Raw genomic sequence first — 19,316 nt, 5'->3', positions numbered from 1 at the left:
ACGGGGGTGTAACGGCGATACGGGGGCGTAACGGCCCGTAACGGTGCAATTTTATTTTATTTTTTGCCAAAAAAATATGGATTAAATCCGGAATATTCTAAGCATTCCAAATGTGCATTCATTTATAAATTGGAACATGTTTATGGTGGTGTAACGGTCCACTCTTTGGTGAGAAGTTGTATCGGACTGTCTGATTAATTTTTTAACCAGGTAACCTGAATTTGACTACAAAATTCATATATTTAATTTTCTAAATATCTAATTTATATACTTAACAACTTAATATCATTTCTCCTAATAGTTCTTTAAAAAAATGAAACTAAATTTAGGTAGATGGCGTTGCCAATTTGGGGCTGACTTGAAGGACCAATCTATGCTCCAAATTAGCCTCAAATTCATGCAATTTATTGCCATTATCCCACTTATGAATTGGTAGACATTTATTGGATAGTGAATCATGAAAAGAAAAAATCAAAAGGCCTTATTTTAAAAAATAAAAGCCCACAAATTAACAATTAAAACTATTCAAACAATTTGATTTTGGCATTGTGAGTTAGCAATTGCAGTCTATAATTTAATTGGTAAATTTGAAGTTAATATGTCTCATGTACAATTTTTTAAGGGCCCGAATTAGGCGGGACTTGGATTGTGAAGTGTAGCACACGTGTCAAAGTTTTTTGGGGCCCACCCGTGATGAATGTGTTATATCCACACTGTCCATCCATTTTGCCAAATAATTTTAGGGCATGAGCCCAAAAATGAGGCACATCCAAAGCTCAGGTGGACTGCACCATAAGAAACAACAATAATTAAATGTCCACCATTAAAATTTTATTGGGGGCTACAAAATTTTTAAATCAAGCTGACATGTGTGTTTTCCCTTCATCCACGTCAATGTGACCCAATTAACCGGTTAGATGAAAGATAAACATTACAGTGGACCCTAAGAACTTTTTAATGGTGAGCATTCTATAACCACTGTTTCCTATAGTGTGGTACACCTGAGATTTGGATCTTACTAATTTTTTGGATCATGACCTAAAATGATATGGCAAAATGGATGGACGGCATGGATAAAATATATACATTATGGTGGGGACATGCGGCATGTGTACAAAACGTGTTGCATAACTCCAGAGAGTCCGCCTGGGGTACCTGTGTGTACTGACGTCAGTAAGTCCTATGGGTCTAATCATGAGGTATGTGTTATATCTAAACCGTCCATTCATTTGACGAGATCGTCTTAAGGCTTGACACGAAAAATAATACAGATCTAATTATCAAGTAGACCACACTGCAAAAAGCAGTGGGGGATTGAACGTCTACCATTGAAACCCTTTTTGGGATCACAAAACTTTTGGATCAATATGAAATTTGTTTTTCCTCTTCATTCGGGTCTTTTTGACCTTATGAACAGATTGGATGGAAAATAAATGTTATGGTGGGCCTACGAATTGTTTAACGATGAAAATCATCATCTCCACTGCTATTTTTGGTGTGGTCCAGACGATCTTTGGATACGATTCATTTTTTGGTAATGCTCTAAAATGATATTTAAAAATAGATGAACGGTGTAGATATAATAAATACATCACTGTGGAGCCCATGTAGCTTTGATATTTAAAAATAGTTGAACCGTTCGTACAACTCGGAGCTCGAGGAGTGTCAGCGCTCGTCTTAGCGTGACACGTACCTACAGCAACTAGCTGGTGTGGTGTACGCCTGCAAATTTTATTTTTAAAAAAAAAAAAATGGGAGAGAGGGAAACCGAAAAGAAAAAAGAGGGAAAGAGGGAAAGAACACAGAGAGAGAGAGAGAGAGAGAGAGAGAGAGAAGAAGAAGAAGAAGAAAAGAAAGGAAAAAAGGTAAGTTTTTTCCTTTCTTTTGTCTTTTTTTTTTTCCAATTTTTCTTATTTTCTTTAGGCCTGTAACAGTTGTTACGGTACTGTAACGGCCGTTACAGCCCCCTAACGGCCAATGGTGTCGGCCGTTACCATTACGTATCGGCCGATATGGCCGCATCGTAACGGATACGGGACACCCTGATAGGTTGAGAATATTAAGCAGAAAATACAAAATATAATTACCATTTATTTTATTTTTTTTTAAAAGGCATAGCGTAGGCTACATATGATACGCGCACGCTACATATGCTACTCATGCTACGACACTACTTACATTACACTATGCTACATACACTACGACCCTTGTAGCGTATGCTACAGGGGACTTACACTATTTGTTGACGCTACGTAGCGTCATGGCTATGCTACGTTATGGGCGCTATTCAAAATATTGCCTACAACTTCTCCTGATTTGTGCCCTTTTCAACTTGAACCCCAACCCACGCACATTCCAAGAAAGAATAATCATTAAAGACGACTAGCTTTACCCATTCTTGCCCTCTTTCCTCCACTAAACTTGCTCGTGGAATCGTAGTTGATAGAGCATTCGAGGATGAGGAGTTCTCTCCAACCCACCTGTTAGGAAAGGCGAGTGCTCATGTCTTTAGATTGTTCACCATCAACACTTGGTCTTTAAAGGCTAACCAAAAGAACACGAAAACTCTGGGAGCAGATCGTGATTTCCAAAGCGGGTTTGTGAACTTGACCAGCTTCATTAGAATAGGAGTGAAATAGAGATCTGACTGAGAATTTAACTTCTCATCATGCACTAAAGGAAGTAGACAAACCCCTTCCAAAATGTTGAGCCAATTCTAGAAATCATATGTTTCCTCATCATTGAGGTTATGCCTTAGAATAGTGTCCAATGACAAGTTGTCCACAACTTGCTCTGAAACGTCCTTGACCAACACGTGCCATTCATTAATGAGCCCATATAAATCTAGGAAATATAGTTGCAATAGGACATTGTTGGTACATTCGTCTTCCCAAAATTGCATTGTTGCATCGCTGGAAGCTAAATACTTGAAACCTTTGGTTAGAATTTTGCCCCAATGGCTTAGAACAGTCCCCGTGCTATTAATGTCATTCTTTGGACATTGGAGTGCTTTGAGCAAGACCCAATTCCTATCCTCTCTTTCCGATGTTGTATTTCTCAATAATCACCTTTCTCCATAATGCTTCCTACTCTTTGTTGAATCTCCACGACCATTTGTCAAGAAGACTCCGGTTTCTCTCTCTAATTTTACCTATCCCAGGCACCCTACCTAAACCTCCTCCCATTTAACCAAGTGATGTTTCTTCCTTTCCATATTGCTACCCCCAACGAAACTCTCCATATTTTTTCAATCTTTGTTGCTACAACTATTGGAATACTAGATGAAGAGAAAAGGTACACTAGAAGATTAGGAACCCGTGACATTTTGTCTCTTCACCGCCTCTCATAATCGCATCATTTCCAAGCTTGAGTGACCCTCTTTCTTCTCTTTCTTATTCCTCTAATTGACTAGCCTCCGTTGTCCAAAAGCCAAATCTTATTGATGCAGGACCGATGCATGAACCAAATTACATGTGAGATAAAGTAGTAGAATTAGACAATTTACAAAAAAAAAACAAGAGAATAGCCATAATCATCACAAATCCCATGAAAACCAAAAGAACATCATGCATAATCCTAGCTCAAGTCACCAACATTGTCACACAAAATCATAAAATAAAAGGAAAATAGGATCTAATGGATGTAGGGACATCCAATTAGCATAGGGTATAGTCTATTTCAAGATAGAAAACCTAATACAACCTAGGATAAAAATTAGGGTTTTGATAATTTGGGAAAGTGGGAAAGTTAAGGATTTTAGATTTAGGTTTAGGGTTTCAAGAATAGAAGACAGGTAAAGGAAATATGGGTTTAGGAGAAGACGAAGGATTAGGTTGGAAGAATCAAAGAACTTGAATAAAATACCTTGATGAATGGGAAAAGAGATGATGGTGTGGAGATATATGCAAACGTCGCACCTCCATTGATGAAGATTAGCCTCGCACCAATCTCCTTTCCAAATCGCATGGAAATATCTTCAAAACGCATGAAGAGGGAAGAAGAAGAGAGCAAGAGCCTTTTCTCTCTTCTTATAATCACAAAACTTAATGAGGGAAAGAGTAACACCCACCCACTTTTCATAGCTTCACCAAGTTTCACTAATTACAAAAAATACCATCTTATGAAATTTTAATAAAAATGGCCCTAGTCTAAAGAGAATCTACTAAATCACTCACAAAGGTGTCCAAACATAAAATAATCAAAACTAAATCCTAAAAGATGATCAAATCTAAAAAACTGATGTGGACGATCTACGATCAATGGCCCGATCATGTGATACATGCGATCCAACGGCCTGATTGTCACATCCCTCCAATCCAGCAATTTAGATCACTCCATAATGCAACCAATGTGCATCTTCCCAGTGTGGGGTCTTCCAGATGCTCACACATGCACATGGGGTCTTCAGCACGATCACGAGTATTTGCCTGACCACAAGAAATCAATGCGGCCCGCCTCTTCTGATACGTATGCAATGGAGTACATGACATGATGTCCTCATCACTTATTTAGAAACTCCATAATGTCATCCTTCCCAAATGAAAATTTTCTCCACACTTTCAATTTTACTATGCTGAGACGAAGGTGATGAGGACACCCAAGCACCAAACCGGAGGAGGGCTGAGCCAGTCTCCTTATAGGTATATGACCATTACATGGGACCCACTTGGCCCAATTCACATTCCTAGCTACGTTAAAGACCCCACGTGCATGTTCGTGCATCTTTGAAGACCCTGCGCTGGAAAGATGCACGTGGGCCGCATATAGGAGCTTAATGGACACATCAAATCGTCAAATCGGGTGGACACAATGATTGAACCATTGGATCATTATCGGACATCTTCATCGTGGACCTGCATGGGCCACGAAATAGTTTAGTTGTTTAGATTGTTTACATGCTTCGTTATTTTGGTATAACTTATATTTGTGTTCAGATTAGGGAGTTAGCAACAACTTTTAACTTATTATGCGTCTTTATGTTAAGAATCTTATTTGAGAACGCCATTCTGTAAAAGATCTTTTCTAAGACTATAAAAGAGAAAATGGGGTCTATGAAGTTCTAACGCAATTATTTTGATAAAAAAAAAAATAAGCACTGTGTTTTCTCTTCTTCATGTGAGGCTTCCATCTATCATCTTCCCTCTTCATTTCTATTCAAAAGAGGTATTTTCTCAAAAACTTCATCTCTCTTCTTCACTTCCAATTCAAGACCATCCAAATCATCTTTTTCATCAACTTTTCATCATCCAACTTCAACCCCCAAACGAAATTAACCATTGAGGACCCCAAAATCTCGAACTTCTCTTCATCTAAAACCTTAATTCCCCTCTACCAATACCTAAATCCATCAATCCCCTTAGCCAATTCACCCAATTTATTCCTAATTTCATCTTTACCCCAAATTCTAAAAAACCCCAATTCCAGAATTCCCAATTCCCATAAACCCTAATTTTTCAAATTTCAGATTTTCCCCTTCCTAACCCTAATCATAGATCCTACAAGTCAGTCCCTTGAGTGTGGAACGTGCCTATGCTAAATTGAAAGTCATATCCTTCCATCGGGACTAATTTTAATTGATTTATGAGATTTTTTAGCATGCAGGCATGTGATTTAGGTTAAATCAGATTTTATTTTCTATTATTTACTCTTAATTACATGGTGGGTTAGCATCTTTTATTAATTGAATTACTTTATGGACTCTTGCATAATCTCCATGTTGCATACTAGGATTAAATCATGTGTCTTGCATCAAATTTGGTATCAGAGAATAGATTTAGCATAGGATTTTTATCTTGCACTTAGGTTAGAGTCACATCTAGGGTTAGTAGAGCATACATTGCATATAGGATCTAGGATCATATTGCTGAATTCTGTTCCTAGTTTGGAGTATCCCATTGCTGAATTTTCGCCTAGCGTCTTCCACTTATTATACCATTGTTGAATTATCAGCGTAGTAATCCCAAGTTGTCGCTGATGCAGGACTATTAACCACTTGCTCTAAAAGCTCGAACTATTAAAGTATGGCGAATTAATCCCTTTATCTCATAGCCCAAGCCCCACATCGCATGGGTTAGGACCTCGGCTGAACCCCTTTGTGGGCCCCAAATCACATGGGCCGCCCACCCCGAGTGTGTCCCCGCATCCCACGGGCTACTCCACTCGAGCCCGGTGTGAAATGCGCATTAATCACCTCCGATGAGGAGTCTCAAACACGAGACCTCCCCCGCGGGCCCCAAATCGCATGGGTCACCCACCCCAAGTGTGTCTCCGCATCCCATGGGCTACCCCACTCGAGCCCAGTGTGAAAATGCCCCTGCATTAATCACTCCAGGTGAGGAGTCTCGAACACGAGACATCCCGCTCTGATACCAATTTGATGCAGGACAATTAACCACCTACTCCAAAAGCTCGAACTGTTAAAGTATGGCAAATTAATCCCTTTTAACTCATAGCCCAGGCCCCACATCGCATGAGTTAGGACCTCGGCCGAACCCTTTCGTGAGCCCCAAATCACATGGGCTGCCCACCCCGAGTGTGTCCCCGCATCCCACGGGCTACTCCACACGAGCCGAGTGTGAAATGCGCATTAATCACCCTCGGTGAGGAGTATCGAACACGAGACCTCCCCCGTGGGCCCCAAATCGCATGGGTCACCCACCCCGAGTGTCCCCGCATCCCACGGGCTACCCCACTCGAGCCCAGTGTGAAAATGCCCATGCATAAATCACTCCCGGTGAGGAGTCTCGAACACGAGACCTCTTGCTCTGATACCAATTTGATGCTGGACAATTAACCACCTACTCCAAAAGCTCAAACTGTTAAAGTATGGTGAATTAATCCTTTTATCTCATAGCCCAAGCCCCACATCGCATGGATTAGGACCTCGGCCGAACCCCTTCGTGGGCCCCAAATCACATGGGCCGCCCACCCCGAGTGTCCCCGCATCCCACGGGCTACTCCACTCGAGTCCTGTGTGAAATGCGCATTAATCACCCTCGGTGAGGAGTCTCGAACACGAGACCTCCCCCGTGTGCCCCAAATCGCATGGGTCACCCACCCCGAGTGTGTCCCCACATCCCACGGGCTACCCCACTCAAGCCCGGTGTGAAAATGCCCCTGTATTAGTCGCCTTGCTGAATTTTCAGTTTGTAGTTTTCATATTACACTCTTACTGAATTTTCATCTTGGTACTCTCAAATTGCTATCCTGCTGAATTTTCAGCATAGTATTTTAGGTTAACAACTTGAGATTTTTCTCATTCCTATCCGATTTCGATTTTTCAACGTTGTCCCATTCCTATCCAGTTCGGTTCCTATACAGACACATTGCAGTGTGATGTTTTGCCTATGGATATAGGCCACATCATTTTGGGCAGGCCTTGGTTGTATAATAGGGACGCAACACTATTCGGTCGCTCGAATACGTGTTCGTTTCCGTATGACGGCAAAAGGATTATCTTGAACCCTCTCCCACCCAAAAGCACCCCGGAAAAGGAGGACGTCAAGAAACGTGATCCTGAAGAGGTGACGTAACTCCAACTTTAGTCTCTTCCTATAGTTAATGCCAAAGAGTCTGTAAAAGAGACTAAAACTGATTTGAAGTTGTATGCCCACATGGCAAGTGGCAAGTGAGGTTACGCCTAAGGTTATTATAGAGATGACACCTGAGGTTACACACAAGGGTAATGTAGAGTTACCATTTGAGGTAAGTCCGGTATTGAAGTCTAGTGTTTTTATTCCAGAGGACATACCAGATGAGCTTACACCCATGCGGGACATTCACGTGTTGACTCTACTAAGCCATCATCACGATCAAATGAGCTCCGGGTGTGTGTGTGTGTGTGTGTGTGTGGGGGGGGGGGGGAGTGGATCTGGTAAGACAAGTAGATGAACCTATGACCCCTGTAGATTACATACTCATGTCAGTGCTCCATAGGCCTTCAGAGTCTACACATGCATCTACATGACATATGCATGACTTGCATGTAGAGATAAGAAAAAGAATCAATATAAGTAATGAAACATACAAAATGATTGCTGACTCACGTTATAGTTTTAAAGAGTTTGTTATGGGTTATGGAGTCATGATTAGAATACATCCAAAAAGGATTCCAAAGGGAACCATAAAAAAAATTACACGACGGTAGCGTTGGACCGTATGAAATCTTGAAAAAAAAGGGTCTGAATGCTTATTTTATATATCTTCCACCTAACATGGGTATCAATTCCACATTTAATGTGGAAGATCATGTACCATTTCATGGACCTTCCCCTAACCCTCACATAGACTTTGATGATGATGCCCCTTACCTATACCATAATCCATGGCCATTACCTAACCCATCTTCTCAACATTTACCACCTATACCATCCATACCTACGAGAAGAGAGGAGATAGAGGATATCTTAGATGAAGAAGTGGTTTCCACACGACATGGAGGTTACCAAGAGTACCTAGTTAAGTGGAAAGGCAGACCAAAGTCAGACAGTACGTCGATCACAGAGGCAGAGCTTCAGCAACGAGACCCGAATCTCCTCGAGCATCACCGCAACTTTATTTCGCCAAATGCAAATTCTCCTCAGCCGACGGGAATTGATGAGGACATCCGAGCACCATACCAGAGGAGGGTTAAGCCAATTTCCTTATGACTAGACGACCACTACATGGGGCCCACTTGGCCCAATTCACACTCCTAGCTACGTTAAAGACCCCACGTGCATGTTCGTGCATCTTTGAAAACTTCACACTAGGAAGATGCACGTGAGCTGCATATAGGAGCTTGATGGACACATCAGACAGTTGGATCGGGTGGACACGATGAACGGACCATTGGATCATTATCGAACATCTTGATCGTGGACCCCAGGGGCCACAAAATAGTTTAGTTGTTTAAATTGTTTACATGCTTCGTTGTTTTGGTATAACTTATATTTGTGTTGAGATTAGCGAGTTAGGAACAACTTTTAATTTATTAAGTGTCTTTATGTTGAGAATCTTATTTGAAAGCGCCTTTTTGCAAAAGGTCTTTTCTAAGACTACAAAAGAGAAAAGGCGCTATGTGAAGCCCTAATGTCATTATTTTGAAAAGAAAAAAAAAAAAAAAGTTGTGTTTTCTCTTCTTCATGTGATTTGAAGAATACTCCATGTGATTTGGAGCTTGAGTGTGGTGTGATTCCATTCCCCATTCAACGAAGGTGCGAAGCTTCCATCTATCATCTTCCTTTTAATCCAAAGGAGGTATTTTCCCAAAAATTTCCTCTCTTCTTCCCTTCCTATCCAAGACCATCCAAATTATCTTTTTCATTAACTTTTCATCATCCTACTTCAACCCCAACCGAAATTAACCATTGAGGACCCCAAAATGCCTAACTTCCCTTCATCCAAAACCTTAATTCCCCTATACCAATACCGAAATCCATTAATCCCCTTAACCAATCCACCCAATTTATTCCTAATTTCAACCAATCCACCCAAGTTATTCTTAATTTCATCTTTTTCTCAAATTCTAAAAAATCCCAATTCCAAAATTCCCAATTTCCATGAACCCTGATTTTCCAATTTTCATATTTCCCTCTTCCTAACCCTATAATCATAGATCCTACAAGTCAGTCCCTTGAGTGTGGAACGTGCCTATGCTAAATTAGAAGTTTTATCCTTCCATATGGCTTAATTTTAATTGATTTATGTGATTTCTTGGCATACGGGCATGTGATTTAGGTTAAATCATATTTTATTTCCTATTATTTACTCTTAATTACATGGTGGGTTAGCATCTTTTATTAACTGAATTACTTTATGGACCCTTTCATAATCTCCATGTTGCATGCTAGGATTAAATCATATGTCCTGCATCAAAAGGTTTTCAGCAGCGTAAACCCTACCCATCCTTATACTTTATGCTCCTCCCTCCATGTTACACTCAGGTTCAAGAAACCATCTTCTTGAAACCACCCATTGTGAGACCAGAATAGAGGACCAACTGGATGCCAATAATTCCAAGCATGTAGGGCATGCCTTAATGCGGGTCTCGGAAAGACTAATTGAACTGCCCCATATGGTGACTTTCCAAAGCCAGGGATATTCCAAGCACATCGTTGCCCTTGCTGATTTGTAGACCATGCACATCATTGGACCTTGTTGATCAGTAGACAACATGAATTGGCCGCCACAAAGAGGATGACTAATCAAATTTCCTTTTCTAAAGCAGATTTGGACAGGGTCTTCAACAGCAGTATTTTATAAGACCCATTTTTCACCCAACTAATCCCAAAAAGTACAGTAAGTGATTACAATGACTCTAGTTAAGTTAGAATGAAGGAACAAATGATCCACCATCTCCTCATCCACACTTAAACATGGGGCGAATCTGCCCAACTTTCCTCAACAAGGATCCTAGAGAATGAGTGGAGAATTTACCATCCAATGACCACTTCCAAACTTTCCTATCCTCCAAAGTCGTATCAATTGTAACCTCGTTTAGCTCTCCTTTGAAGTTGATATAGCCAATCGCTTCACGTATCAGAAAGATATCTATTGGCCCTTTTTTCGAGTTAATGAACACTACATATACAGTTTCCACGTGCCTGTGTATCAACCATCACTAGAACAAGCCCAAACAGCTGGACCAACGGTTGGACTGGTTCTAACTGAACAGCCACTAAAACGGTTGCACCAGTCCAAGTTTTGATACCTTGGGACCATCCTAACCTTAGACATCTGGTAAAACTCTCCTAGAAATTCCTCTTTTCTGTTAAAAGTCCTGACACTGTGTTTCCTCAAAAACAACCAAAGGCCTGCTAGTAATGGCAACCTCCATACAACCTGCCTTTTGAACCGCTACAACCCCTATCCTATGCTTGGTACAACTCTGTCATCAATCATGGCATCATCCATACTATCTCGAATAGGGCTGATAAACATCTCCAAACGTCTGCTGTAAATGTATAGTAAATAAACAAGTGATCTGCCAATTCAGTATTTTCGTAGCACATAATGCAAAGATTAACTATGACCAAAAGTTCTTTAGATGATCAATAGTCTGAATTTCCTATTTTGCTCGCTGACCACCAAAACACAACAATTCTTTGGCGGCTATGATATTTCTGTATCCATGTCGACAGTGCCACCCCCTCTTCCATATTCCTCCTTTCAGAGGGATTATAAAATGACTTTGCTGATAATTTCCCCAATCAATCAAAGGTAAGTGCTATACTATACATCACTACTGTTCCTTGACAAACTTGAAAACTAAAGCAGCTCCTGCAAGCCAATGAACTCATCGATTTCCTTGGGTCGAAACTACTTCAAAAGCAAGGTCCATATAGCACTGGTGATCTTGACCTCCTTTTGAGTTTTGATTATGTAAAGAAGAGCAGTCCTGACATAGAGGTCATTCACCAATCCTTGAGCCTCCCAGAGTGATCACAATCCAACGCGCTTTGTTGAGAAGATGCCATTTCCACTCACTTCACACACAAATAGCAGCCAGGGACTGCTATGTTAGGCATGTGTTGAAGATGATGGACACTAAAGATTTTGTCAAGGCAGGTCACCCAACAAAAGGTCAATGCCAAAGAGCCCTTGATCTTCTATATCCTAGCTCTACAAGACTCAATTCTGCCAGGAAATTATACAACAATAAAAAGAAAACTCCCCATTTGGTTACAAGGCCAAACTAGGAAACTACGGCTGTCATTGGCTTCGCCTGGAATATAATAAAATTTAAAAATAAAAATAAAACTTTTAGCTATGGCAAGGAGATATCTAAAAGCCATCCATCACATCTTCCCTTAGATCTGTTTTCACAGCAATACACCAGACAATCTGAACTCCCACCCTAAAAAGACATTATTACACTGAAACCTCCTTTCCAGCACCATCCTGTAATGGGCCAACAAGGTTTGCACTGGACATTGGTGTTAGATTGAAATATCACGTGTTAACATTTTCTATAGAGCCTCTGTTTAAAAAGGTGATTTTAGTTCCACTCCTTGGAAGTTGTCTTTCATTGTAAATAAAATGAAGGCTATGTTCTCATCTTTAGAGGCTTCATTTGAGCATGTTTCGAAGGAAGCCAAGTCTATAGCTTCCCCACCTAACAAAACAAGTCAGAATTCCTAGCCATAAAGTGGAGACTGTGATTGACAAACCGAGGGATAAAAGTGACAATCAGCGTTGATGCATTGGTTTCTTAAAAGAAAACACAGGTAAAACCACCAGCAAGGCCAACCAAAAAGGCCCCAAAAAAACACAACATATATTAATCTTGTGGTCATATTTTGAGGCCAAAAACAACAAAATCTTCCAAAATAGAAGAAATAGTCCTCATAGATCTCAGAAAAAACTTTGATGCAAGTGAAAGATTACATAACTTCTGGAACGTGGTCTTGAGTCGCAACAAAATTTGAAGAAATATGACCCCTTTTCCAGCATCATTTTCTCATGGCTTCTATTGTCTATTGAGTTTTTTACCAACTTCTTGTACAACATTTATGCATTATGTCTTCCATGTCATGGCTTAGAAAGCATATTTTGCATCACCTAAGCTGGCCCTTTGGAGTTGCCTTGATTAATGTATAGATGACCTTGATGGATTTTCTTCTTGTTTTTGTTTCTTAATGACATGACCTTTTTTACCGATAAAACGAGATTTAAAAGGCCTTCTCACATAGCTCTCTTCTAAACATCATCCGCCTTGTAAAATAAAGATTTCACACAAAAGATTTAAAAGACACCAAACAGCATCATCGAAACATACAAACATAGAGCAGCTCGATCTGAAGAAACCAAATGAGAGTGAAGCTTCCTAAACCTTCTCCAAGTTTTCCAATCATCAAAATCCCATTCCTCCGATCATTGAAGGGCTTTTACATCTTCTTCTGACCATCAAAGGGTTCAGATCATCTTCTTCATCCAACCATTAAGGGGCCATTCTGGTTCGTCTTCTTCCTCCTACCATCAATGGTTTTCTTACCCCATCCCCCCTTTTCTATCTTCAACCATTAAGGGGCTGTTTTGGATAGGCTGTCACTAGGTCAGATTCAGGTCGGGTTCAAGTTGGGTCCTGGTGCATCTAGAGATGGACCCACCTAAGTTGTTTGGGTTTAGATCCTGCCATATCTGTGTTTTGAGGCCTCGGACACAAATCCAACCAGGTTTGGGTAGCTGTCAGATAGACTGTCCCTAGGTTCGATTCAGGTCGGGTTCAAGTTGGGTCCTGGTGCATCTAAAGATGGACCCACCCAAGTTGTTTCGGTCCGGGTCCTGCCGTATCTGTATTTTGAGGCCCCGGACACGAATCCAACAAGGTTCGGGTAGCTGTCAGGTCCTAAGACCCTATCTACAGGTTGGATTGTGTTTGGACAGGATCTTACCTAAGATCATACTGATATTTCAAAGATTAGAGGTCAACGGATCCTTCTAAAAACAGTACAGCTAAATAGGAAAAACAAAAAAGTGTCAGCGACCACTGTGTAGTAAATCCTAAACAAGTTCTCATTCATCAAAAAGTTATATACAAGTGCCTAAGGCCATATGTAGAGAAATTGGCAATGCCTCCAAACCAATGAAACATGCTTTCAGTCCACACTTACAGATTGCCATTAAAAAAATAAAAATAAAAAAGATTTTGCATTGAAGTTATAGCAAGCAGTTTCACATGGCTACCTGTGCTAGATGGGTCCATCCCTCAAGGAAATTGGGATCAAGTCGTATTGATTTCATATGTGCTTCTTCAGCTCTTTTATACTCACCAATTGATGACAGTGCCAAACCCTACAATGAAACCAAAATTACCTTTCCATCAATGGTAATAATACTTTATTGAAAAGAAAATTAGTGAAATTGCATCTATCTAGAATAATTTGAACTCATGAAGAAGCCACATACAACTTGTAGTACTTACTAAGTATGTGTATGCAGATTTGTTATCCCTATCAAGCATCACACATGATGACAGGTCTTCTACAGCAGCGGTGTAATCTTTAAACTTGAAATTAACAATTCCTGCAATTTTTTCAGCCATATTGTCACCCGTGTTGTTTTTACTTCTTTTAATGCACTAATCCGAAGTTTCTTGAAAATATATATATATATATATATATATACAAAAGTTAACCATCACTTAAATAGGTGTCTACAATTACTTTTGCAAATACACAAAAATATAATGCTGGTTGAAGTGTAAACTATAGTACTTTTAATGTGCATCTGATGTAGTCTAGTCAATTTACTGTTGGTGACAGGGACGTTATCATGCTGGTGTGATAATTATTATGCTACTTAGTCGAAGATGTACTTGAAGACCCCTAGGTCATTTGGATTGGCGGCATTCAGATTTCCATGGAATTCCGATCTCCACTTGGAGTACGATTTTTGTGTTTGGAGCTGCTGGAAATTGGAATACCCAGATATTCAAATGCTTAATAGGCAACATGATACCCCAAAATTAGGGAATGACAATGCCCAAATGACCTACAATTTTCCAATTTTTCCACTAATGATTACCCCCACTCGTGGTATGCCAAAATGGTTACGAAACGGTAACAGTGGTAACCATTACGCGTTACAGGGCCAAAATGGCCACAATGGCCGTCATAGAAAAAATGGCCTGTAACAGCCCCAAAACATTTTTTAAAAAAAAGCTGTAACAGCATTATGGCCCGTATTGTAACAGTAGTAGTGGTGATCATTATGGCCACCGTTACCATTATGGAACTCCTTGCCCCCACTTGAGAGGGATGCACAATCAAAGGTGGGAAATGCATGATGGTTGAGACCATCTGACAAAAGTAACCTTTTGAGAGGGATCGACAAGCACAAGTGGGACCCATATGGAGGGTCTAAATTGATGATAGCATAGATTGTAGTATGGTCAATTTGGACCATCCATTTCCCTAGCCATTGATTGCACCGCTAGGATCACCGAACCAACGTGAGTTCAAAAGAATGGACAATAAAAGGTGGGGCCCACATGATGGATGGTGTAGATTAACAAGTAGATCATTTATAGTATGATCAATATAGACAATCCATTTCCCTAGGCACTTATTGGACAGAGAGAATAATCCGAGCAAAGTGATTCTCGGATAGGGAAAAGCAATCAAGGTGGGACCACATGATTGATGGTTGATATCCATGATAGGACCATTTTTGGTATGATCAATATGTATCATCCATTTCTACAAGCGTTGATTGGAAGATTAGGATCATCTTATCAAGGTATCTTTTTAGAAGGACGAGCAATCAAGGGTGAAACCACATGATAGAGGGACTAGATCGATCAGACTGTTTGCAATGTAATTGATATGGAACATCCATTTACCTAACTATTGAATGAATGAATCGGATCGACTAACAAAGGTCACTTTTTAAATTAATGGGCAATCAAGGATGCCACATGATGGATGGTATAGATCAATGGTCTAACTGTCTGTAGTATGATCAATATGGACCATCCATTTACCTAACACCATTGAATGGATGTTTAGGATCATCCAACAAAAATGACTTTTACAATGATGGAAAACTAAGAGTGGGACGCAAATGATGGATGGTCTAGATCAATGATCCAAGCCTTTATAGTATGATTAATATGAATCGTTTGTAGCATGATTAATATGAATCATCCATTTCCCAAACTACTGAACGATGGGATCATATGACAAAAGTGAGTTTAATAGTAAAGGGCAATCAAGGGTGGGACCTAAATGATGGATGGTCCATATCAATGATCAGAATGCATATCAAGTCATTGATGTGAAATTTCCATTTCCATAGCCATTGAGAATCATCACAAAATTAATCTTTCAAGGGGGGTGAACAATTAAGGTGGGATCTACATCATGGATCGACTATATTAGTGATCAGACCACTTTGCAGTCTGTTCAATAACACCTGTGATTAGGTTCAGGTATTTGAGTTCGGATTCACAATCACCTACTCCAAAATGTTACATAGACATAGTTATGATAATTCTCATTCATTCTGTAATTCCTTTTTTTATAAGTAACAAGTTCTCAAGGCGAACAAGATCCACAATCACAATGCTAGTAACATGCATTTAGGACCTTCCCATGCATATCCTTCTTATTTTGGAACAGTGAAAGAGGGAAAACAAACACTAGATGCGGGTTCCATTCCTTGCGATTCCCAAGACAGATATCACGCTTGTTAGCTCCTATGATGGGCAGACACGAAAATATAAGGATACTCATACGAGAATGGATGTGACTCCATTTCTAAAAACTCGAGCATACAGGAACGAATACGTATACATGAATCCCATTTGCAATATGATACCAGTACTTAGTTTTATCATGAAAATCTCTTACCATTCTTAGAAAAAAAAAATAATTAAATTAAATAACAAACACCGCCTATGCATAGGTGAACCCCATTTGCAATACGATATCCGTACTTAGTTTTATAATGAAAATATTTGACCATTCTTAAAAAATTAAAAATAAAAACTAACAGACACACACTAACACATGTAGAAAAATATGCATATCGTCTCACACACAAACACACAACGGCACACACACACACACACACACACACACACACACACAAAAAAAAAAATACAAAACAAAAACATGACAAGAATGTTAGAAAAGGGTCAAAATTTCCATAAAAAGAACAACATACTGCAATAGCATTTAGTCATACACAAATAGGTGTTTTGGCGCACCAAGTGCACACCTAGGCGTTTTGGCCTAGGTTTGTGCCTCACCTAGCCCTAGGAGAGACATTGGCCTTAGGCATGAATCTAGGAGTGCCAAGGCATGCGCCTAGCACCTAGGTACACCTAGCCGCGTCTCCATGGCATTTGCCATTTTACACCCTTACGAGTAGTGTGTGCAACATCAATAATATCGGAAGACATTTCTGGTATCACACCCCGGGAAGTACCCCCACTTATTGGTGTCGACGACAATGTTCAAAATATCGGTATCACATTGCGTATCGAGGCCTTGGGATAAGGATACATATCGGTTATCGCACGGGAATATATCGCTTGTATCGCATGATGTATCGTTGTCATTGGAAACATGGGAAAACATTAGGAAATTGGTCGAATTTTTCAACGAAACTAACATGATTGTTAAAAAAAAGACATCAATACACAATTATAAATCAAAACATTACAAAAAACAAGTACACATAATAAGTTTTCTTTGTATGGGGTCTTAATCTGTGCATTGTCTAACTGAATTGATGCAAGAATATTCAAAGTCTATTCATATAATTTATAAATGTAATAAGACGAGAGGAAACACAAGCAATATATCTAAAAGAAAAAGAAGAATCACTAGATCAAGTTGCATACATGTTTGATTTTATGTTTGGACACAGATTGCAACTGATTTATGAGAAATTGGGAATTTTTGATTTTTTTTTTATTTGCCGCAACTCGGCTCATCTCCTCCAAATCTCAAAATCGAAGCTCTCAATCCATGATTTTTCATGCAAAACATGAAAATTCTTGGATTTGTAACAATTTGACATTGATTTAACATGATTTACAGAAAGAAAGAAAAAAAGGATCGAAAATCGAAAATGCTCACCAGATTGAACATGTGGGATATATCCCACTACTAGTGTGTTTCATATCGCACGGGTGGGATATAAGATATATTGTGGGATTATCAGCTGATATCATCAATATTTAAAACACTAAAAATGAAAAATGAAAAATGAGAGAGAAAGGAAGAAAGAAGAGAAACCAACGTCAGTACTGTGTATATGCGACGAAACTCTATGGGCCCCACGCTGACGATTTATTTTGCCATATCATTTTAGGGCATGAGCCCAAAAAGAAGCCAATCCAAAGCTCAAGTACGATGCACAATAGGAAGCAGTGGGGATAATGATGCCCACCGTCGAAACCTTCCTAGGGCCCACCTTGAAGCTTATTTGCCATCCAACCCGTTCACAAGGTCGCAAGGACACAGACGAAGGGAAAACACAAATATCAGATTGATCCAAAACTTTTATGGCCCCTAAGAAATTTTCAATGCTAGGCTTTCAATCCCCAATGTTTCATGTGGGGGTGGTCCGCTTGAGCTTTGGATCTACCTCCTTTTTGGGCTCATGCCCTAAAATCATCTGGCAAAATGAATGGATAGTGTTGAAGAAGCACATGCATAATGGTGGGACCCACAAAGTTTTGCCACGTATACACATTACCGACATCGATGTTGTGTTCTACACGCAATCTGAATCCCTCTCTTCCTACTATCGTAATAACTCATACAACTATAGCGCAACCTAGTCTTTTAAAATGAAAAGTTGCGAGCAATGACGTATCATTCATCCACGCTATTTAAAAGGTGGGCCCCACCAAGAAGTTTATGCAAAATCCACCTCGACCACCAGGTGCATCGCCTCATGTTAGGCGTAGGACCCAAAAATTAGACCCATCCATGATTCAAGTGGACCGTACGATTGGAATAGTGTAAAAGGCAATGCTCATCTTCCAAACTCTTTCCCTTGGTGTGGCCCACATGAATCACGAATGGGCCTAATTGTTGGGCCCCATGCCTAAATATTGGTGTGGCATCTATAATGGTTGGAGTGGATTTCATATAATTATCACGGGGGGACCATGTAAATAATCAACGGTGAACGTCTCTCTCCAAACTATTTCCTTTCGTGTGGCCCACCAAAATCACAAGGTCAACCAAATTTTTTGGCCTTGGGCCTAACACGAGAATGCACATCTAATGGTTGGAGTGAAATTCGCATACCACATCATGGTCAGCCCCATAAAAAAATTAAGTGTAGGCGTCCCTCTCCCAACCGTTCAGAAGTTAATATATCTTAAAATTAAAATAAAATAAAGTTTATAAGACCCCTAATTTTTTACAGGGCCCACCATGATGTGTATGTGAGATCTACACTAATCATTAGATATGCAATCTCACATTAGGCCCAAGGCTAAAAAATCGGGTTGACCCGTGATTCAGGTGGGCCACAACACCAAAGGAAATAGCTTGGAGAGAGACACCAACCCTTGATTTTTACATGGCCCACTATGATGTTTATGTGAAATCCACTCCAACCATTAGATGCCACAACAAAATTTAGGCATGGGACCCAAAAATTGGGCCCAAACATGATTCAGAGGGTCAACACCAAGGGAAAGAGTTTAGAGAGTGAGCACTACCCGGTGCATTGTTTCTAATCGTGATGTCCACTTGAATTGCGGATAGGAATGATTTTTGGGCCTTGTGAATATGGGGTGACGCACCTAGTGAACAGGGTAGATTTCACATAAAAATCTTAGTGGCGGCCAACTGCCCACCCAAGTCGGG

At 40.0% G+C, this 19,316-nt stretch overlaps 1 protein-coding gene across 4 annotated transcripts in view; it reads right to left on the bottom strand.

Moving 5' to 3' along the window:
- The window catches only part of LOC131219018 (suppressor of RPS4-RLD 1), a 140,992-nt gene that overhangs the window by 66,594 nt on the left and 55,082 nt on the right, over positions 1 to 19,316 (bottom strand). For all 4 annotated transcript variants that reach the window (XR_009157955.1, XM_058213982.1, XM_058213981.1 and 1 more), the window contains exons 8-9: positions 13,904 to 14,004; positions 13,666 to 13,773 (exon numbers count right to left, since the gene is read on the bottom strand). Coding sequence is in view for 3 of the 4 variants with exons in the window: in XM_058213982.1 (XP_058069965.1) it covers positions 13,666 to 13,773; positions 13,904 to 14,004 (209 nt within the window). In the remaining variant the exon portion in view is untranslated. The remainder of the gene's footprint in view (positions 1 to 13,665; positions 13,774 to 13,903; positions 14,005 to 19,316) is intronic.

Source organism: Magnolia sinica, chromosome 11, assembly GCF_029962835.1.
Source record: "Magnolia sinica isolate HGM2019 chromosome 11, MsV1, whole genome shotgun sequence".
Classification (NCBI taxonomy): Eukaryota; Viridiplantae; Streptophyta; class Magnoliopsida; order Magnoliales; family Magnoliaceae; genus Magnolia; species Magnolia sinica.
This window is presented reverse-complemented; position numbering and strand designations above follow the sequence as displayed.